Here is a 6,879-nt window from a genome sequence, read left to right as displayed (position 1 = left end):
TTTGAAGGAGTGGGGAATTGAGAAAAAAAGTTTTTTCTTTGACATTGGATAATGCATCTAGTAATGACGACATGCAAGTTAATTTGAAAGAGCAACTCTCTTTGCATGATAGCTTATTGTCTGATGGTGAGTATTTTCATGTTCGTTGTTCTGCTCATATATTGAATCTAATTGTCCAAGAAGGTTTGAAAGTCGTTGTTGTTGCTTTGAATAAAATTAGAGAGTCAGTCAAGTATGTTAAAGGTTCGGAGACTAGGATGAAGAAGTTTCAAGAATGTGTACAAGCAGTCGATAGCATTGAAACTAGTATTGGCTTGCGATTGGATGTGTCTACTCGTTGAAACTCGACATATTTAATGCTTGGTAGTGCCATCAAGTATAAGAAAGCTTTTGTTTTCCTTCAATTCAATGACAAGAATTATAAATTTTGTCCTTCAAGTGAAGAGTGGAAAAGAGGAGAAAAAATATGTGAGTTCCTTGAGCCATTTTATGACACTACCAATTTGATCTCCGGTTCTTCTTATCCTACATCAAATTTATATTTTATGCAAGTCTGGAATATTGAAGTTTTGTTAAAGGAAAACTTAATGCATGAAGATGAGGTGATAAGTGATATGTGTAAAAGAATGTTGGGAAGGTTTGAAAAGTATTGGACACAATATAGCATGGTGCTTGCATTTGGAGCCATTCTTGACCCACGGATAAAGCTTTCGATGTTGGAGTTTTTTTATTCTAAGGTTGAGAGTGATTTTGTTAAATGTCTCGAGAAGATAAAACTTGTGGAAGCAAAATTCTATAAGCTTTTTGATGAATATTCTAAGACTGACAATGCAAGTTCTTCACGACCACGATCTTCTTCTAGCACACAAATTGCTCCCCAAAGTGCAGGAGAAGGTAAAGGAAAGAGTAAAAACATTTTTTATGTAAGTATTCTAATACTTTTTTTCTTGTATTATTTAACAGATTTATATTTTCATATCATAATTATTGCAATTAATATAGGAAATGATGGCATATGAGAGCCAGACAATTACAAATGTTGGAAAATCTCAAATTGATCTTTATTTGGAGGAGTCAAAATTTGAATTTGCATGTCATCAAGATTTGAATGTTTTGGACTACTGGAAGGATACAAGAAATTGGTACGCCACCATAGCAATGATGGCATGTGATGTTTTCGATATTTCAATTACTACTGTTTCATCAGAATCAGTTTTTTCCATCGGTGCTCGTGTGCTTACCAAGTATAGAAGTTGTACACTTCTTGAAAAAATTCAAGCTCTTATTTGCATTCGCAATTGGTTGCATGGTTACGTTGGTAATTTTGTTTACAAATTTCTAGTTTGTTGTTGACTTAATTGATAAATTAGTTTATTATTATTTCAATTTTAACTACATTCGTATTTTTGTATTTTAATGTTGATCATGGTAATGAAGACGACACAAGTGTTAAAACAGCGTTGTCTATTCAGGGATCAAATGCTGATATTGACAAATGGGGAGAGGATGAAGATGGAGGAGAAGATTTTGATATGAATGATTTCATGATTAATGAAATTTAAAAAATTGTATTGTTTTTTTTGTTTAGTTTGATGAACTTTAATTTCTTTGAACTCTTTAACTTTTTAACACTTTGTTCGTTTATTTCACTATCAATTGTGGCATTTCATGTTTTAATATTTACTCATCATTGGATTCTTTGACCGCCAACAACCCTTTTTTATTCAGATTACAGCACAACGTTTTTTGTCAATTGTTTTGGGTGAACTACAGTGTGCAAAACTAAGCAAATGTATTGAAATTGTTTAGATTTTTTAGATCCGTGGGTTGGCCCAACCCAACCCGCGGCCCATCTTTTGGTGGGCTGGGCTGGGATTTCCCAACCCACCAACCCGATGGGCCGGCCCGTCACGGGCCGACCACTTCCCAACCCGAGTCGGGCCGACCCAACCCGACACGGGCCGGCCCGATTGACAGCTGTACATAGGTGTAGGGGTGGTCGTTTATTCTCGGATATCAGGTACCCGATCCAACCCGATCGGGTAATCGAGTGCGATATTTTTTTAAAAATCAGGTTCTTCGAGTAACCGACATTATCTGGTTCAGGTTCGGGTATTTTATCCATACCCGCGGGAATCCTACAAATTTTTTTAAATTTTTTTATGGGTTTATCTGTCTTTTCAATTAAAAATAAATGTATTTTTTTGTTGCTAGTCATAACCCGATATAATAACAAATGACTAATCGTAAAGTGATATAATGACATGATTTTTTGTGAAATATGAAAAATACATGTGTTTTTTAAATTTACTAACCATAACATGATATAATGACTAGCCATCACTCGATATAATGACATGATTTTTGGTGAAATATGAAACATAAATATATTTTTTCAAAAATGATTTTTTTTCCCGGGTACCCGACTGTCATGATCGGGTTGGTGTTGGGTAGTAAATTTTATTACCCGACTTGTCGGGTACCCGAACCCGAAAATTGACCCACGTCCACCCTTACATAGGTGAGCAGTATATCAAAACTTTGTTAATTATTATATAACACTAAAACTATTATGTGAATTATAAATAAATTTAAAAATTCATGTCAGACCGTTTTACGTATGAAATTTGTGAGACAAATCCTCGACTCAACAATAAAATTTAATGTCATTAGAGAAGTTGATTTGATAATTAAAAATAATATTATTTGTTATTAAAAATTATATGCCTATTTTTTAAAAATATTTTGTATATTAAACATATTTATATAACTACTTATATATCCTTATCAAGATAATAAGACAATAAAATAATTTTAAACATATGAAAAAAATATTTTAGGAAATTTTTTACTAAGAAATGAAAAGTTTAAAGTTTATCCAGAGGAAATTGAAAAAAATAAAAAATTTGTAATAATATTTTTTCTAGATTAAGCCATCATATTTTTGGGAGATTTTCACCCGTTGGTGCGACCTTCTTCCCAAAATCCCATTTCCACCTTCAAGATTCCACAAGATATTTTTTATTTACTAGGGCACTGAAGGCCATCGGGGGCAGACCTTTTCATACCCGACCCTTCTTGCAGATGAACTATTTTTTTATTTTGGTCTCAGCTCAGTCGATTGTCACTTCCTGGATAACGAGGATACGAAGCACTTTAATTATTGCCTCTCGTATTTCTGACTTATTTTTTTTAAGATTCTTCTTGATGGGCTTCCAAATTTTTGCAGTCAACAGAGTCATCAATATCTAATCAAACGTGCTGACACTGGGAAGAAATAGAAGTCCAGCTTGGCTAGTGAAGGAACGGGCAAGTACCAGCTGTGAGAGCCCAGTTCCCCAAAGCCTAAACAAATTCCCCAAGCCCAGCCCAATGTCAATAAGTAAGTTAAAAAAAAAGAATAATCGTGAATCTTCTCTCTCTCCCCGTACGCTGCATCGGCCGAAGCTTCTTTCTTCTTCTTCAAATTCGAAACTTTGTTCATCGATTGTGACCGCTCCGCTTGCCGAAAAATTAAAGCAAATACATATTCGGAAAGCCCGTGACGAGAGCTATCCATTGATACCACTTTTGCTAGGAAAACTCGCGACTCCTGTAAATCTGCCAGAGACCGCCACCTATTTTCGTCGGAAAATTAGGAGGAAACCTTGATTTAGGATGTTTGAAGCTTGAATTCGAAGCTTAGAACTAAATTCGAAACTTTCAGAGGTATATTTTAGAATTTAGGGTTTCGAATTTTAGGTATTTTAATTCAATTGAGTTCCAACAATTAATATACTGTATTGTTGATTGTAGGTGCTATATCGGAGCTAATTGGAGGTATTAACAAAATTTCAGAATTTATTTGGACATAATATCTAAAATTCAAAAATTTATAATTGAGTTTTCGAATTTTAGTGTTCAATAATTAGGGGTTTAGATTCTATAGAAATGTCATATATTAATTTTAGAAATATTAAAGCCTAAATTATGGATTTTTGGAATTTTAAGCTAAATTATCAAATAATGGAAAAATAAATGGAACTTGATATGAAATGTATTATTTGACACATGTTTGGATTCTTCGAGAAATCCTTGAGATATTTCAGTGGTAAATTTGGTGTTCAGTTTAGGTACGCATAAACTGTTTTATTATGACGTCTATATGATGTGTAATGACGTTAAGTATTTTGAAATGAGGTGTGGCGTGCCTTATGTGCTTATGTGAATAATTTGATTGCATTCAAGCATTTATTTGAGTTGATATTACTAGTGCATAGCATTTCGAGCCTTGACTCCGTTGATTGCTATCATTATTGATCTGTTTAGTTGTTGAGTCATCTATGGAGCGAGTGATATGATTAGATCACTCCTGACATCTCATCGATGGAGCGAGTGATAGGATTAACACACTCCTGATGACTACACGAGGACTGACCGGGTCGCTACCGGACCCTCGATGCTACGTGCATGGATGAGCGGCGGCTTGATGTTTCGTTGATGCATTCTTGGCACGGGTGGCCACTGTTCCTGTTGCTGATGCGTTTCATTTGGACTCCGTTTTGGTATCCGTTATTTCGTTGTTACCGACACGCATTGCATTTCATTGCATTTTACTTGATTTTATTTCATGTCAGTTATATTTGTCATAATTTTACTGGTTCGTCGTACTGGGGCCTGACCCTTCTTTTCTATTTATGTTGCGGTTGTTTTTGATGCCATAGTATATTATCCAGGAAGATTTGACGCGTCTGTTGGAGCGTCAGGTAGTGATGCCCAGTAGTTGGATTGTTGTTGATAGTTCCCAGCTATATAAGTAAATATATGTATGTATTCTCTTATCGAGTTATATATTTTCTAGGGATACCCTACGTAGTTGTGGTGTTACTTTTACGATATTTCGGATTGATGATGTGTGTTTGAGCCTTGTCGGCTCTGTATGTGTTAGTCCCGGCCAGTGCGGCTATAGGTTTGTGAATTGATGTTATGATTTTATTTTGAGTATAAATATAAATGTTGTTTGTGTTGTTTGAAAATTTTTGGGAGGTCCTACTTACGGGGAGGTCATGCCGAAATTTTTATTGGTCCAAAAAAGAAAATTTTTAATCGCTCTCGTTGTTTACATTAACGAATCTTGTTTGTTTGGTCATTAAACGCTAATCAGGAGCACGGGCCCCCACACCAGGTCACAACAGATGAGGTCGGTAGGGAGTAGATCCTTATTGTGACAACTGTCGAGGAGCCTACAGTTGAAGAGATCTGGGGAACCCATTTTGGAAAAGGTATGCTCCTTAGACTCCTCCCTCTCAGGGCGATTCCACTGGGAGCGTCGAGACCGAGCAGATCAACCAAGAGGTCCTGCCCTTCTCAGAGAAGTCAAGCTCGACGCCCATGCTAGTGTTGGGAGGTGCCACGCTAGACTCCTTGAGATTGACCTAGATGACCTCCGCATCATGAGTTTTGCCCTCCCCCTAGCTGGTATTTTGCTTCGGGACCTCCCCTCACTTTCTGATTCAGAGTATCTCCACAGCTTGGGTGGACCGAGCTCAAGCTGAGGTCCAATAGTTCCATGGTCAAGGTAAGACTAATTAGGTAATCTTAGATTTTTGGTTTTTCAAACCTCTTATGATAATGCTTCTGCAGGCCTCCCTTCTTCATGCTGAAATGTCCTTCCGAGCTTATAACTTTCGAAAACATTATAGCCCGGACTCCAATGCATTCGAGGCCGCTACATCCGAGCTAGAGCAGAAATTGGCCGACCTGACCTTTATGTATGAGAAAGAATCGGCCAACGCTCAAAAGGCTTAGAGGCAAAACCCTTGAAGCTAAAAAATGAGCTTCAAATGGCCAAATTCGCCTCGAGGCCTCTAAAGAGGAGCTAAGGGGGTGAGGGAAGACCTGACCTTATCTCTATTGGATGCTGAATCTACAAGAGCTGACCTAAAAGGGGTGAGATAGGCACTGACCTTATCCCCCTGAGGGCGACCCTTAGATTTTATTAGTGAAGATAAGGTTCTCGAGCCCCTCCACTTGATATGTGAAAATGTAAAGCTTTTATTTTAGATGTACTGAACTTAATTAGAGAAGTTTTATTATGATATTTTGTTTAACATAATTCTTCTATGTCTCGAACTTAATTTTGCTTAAATCTTATAAATTTCCTTGTGAGTGGGAACACTTGTAATTATTAAACAAATAAAGGTCCATCTGAGAGAGGTTGGTTGAACTCCTAACACAATAAATAATAACCACATAAAGGTTAGGTTGAGAGACCGGTCAGGCTGAGGAGATCGGTCCAACTCTTAATAAATAATAACCCCATAAGGGTTAAACTGATGGATGTTGGTCAAGCTGGGGAGCTCGCGTAAACACTAAATAATATTCTTGGAGCTAAACTGAGAGAGGTCAGCTAGGTTTGGGATCTCGACTCAACACTTAATAAATAATAACCTCATAAAGGTTAAACTGAGAGGTCGACCGGGATGCGGAGCTCGACCAAATACAGTAAATAACATCGTAAGTGCTAAACTAAGAGGGGTCGTTCGGGCTGTGGAGCTCGGCTCAACGTTTAATAAATAATAAACTCATAAAGGTTAAGCTGGGAGATCGGTCAAGCTGGAGAGCTCGTCCAAACACAATAAGCAATAACTCCAAAGGGCTAAATTGAAGAGGTTGATCGTGGTGGGGAGCTCGGCTCAACACTTATTGTAAAGGTTAAACCGACAGAGGTTTGTCGGGCTGGGAGCTCGGTTCAATACTTAATACATATTAACCTCATAAAGGTTAGGCTAAGAGAGGTCAACATGATGTGATCAGGGCTCCTGAGCTGAGGTCAGGTGAAAACTATTAGAAACTGACATAATCGAGGAGAGGTGAACCTAACTTGATTAGGGCTCCTGA

General features: G+C 37.2%; 1 protein-coding gene across 1 annotated transcript; it reads left to right on the top strand.

The window, feature by feature from the left end:
* Positions 1–356: 356 nt before the first annotated feature.
* Positions 357–1,562, top strand: LOC140821090 (zinc finger BED domain-containing protein RICESLEEPER 1-like). The gene is made up of 3 exons (XM_073181499.1): positions 357–923; positions 1,003–1,318; positions 1,438–1,562. The coding sequence occupies exons 1-3, from the start codon at positions 357–359 to the stop codon at positions 1,560–1,562; spliced, it is 1,008 nt and encodes a 335-aa protein (XP_073037600.1).
* Positions 1,563–6,879: the final 5,317 nt, after the last annotated feature.

This window comes from Primulina eburnea, unplaced genomic scaffold (genome assembly GCF_022965805.1).
Source record: "Primulina eburnea isolate SZY01 unplaced genomic scaffold, ASM2296580v1 ctg41_ERROPOS100000, whole genome shotgun sequence".
NCBI classification, from domain to species: domain Eukaryota; kingdom Viridiplantae; phylum Streptophyta; class Magnoliopsida; order Lamiales; family Gesneriaceae; genus Primulina; species Primulina eburnea.
This window is presented reverse-complemented; position numbering and strand designations above follow the sequence as displayed.

Excerpts from the sequence above, each read along its gene's own strand:
- LOC140821090 (XM_073181499.1), top strand. The coding sequence starts at position 357 with ATGCTTGGTAGTGCCATCAAGTATAAGAAAGCTTTTGTTTTCCTTCAA. Across the intron at positions 924-1,002 it reads AGAGTAAAAACATTTTTTAT|GAAATGATGGCATATGAGAG; the intron begins GTAAGTATTCTA and ends CAATTAATATAG. Across the intron at positions 1,319-1,437 it reads TTGGTTGCATGGTTACGTTG|ACGACACAAGTGTTAAAACA; the intron begins GTAATTTTGTTT and ends ATGGTAATGAAG.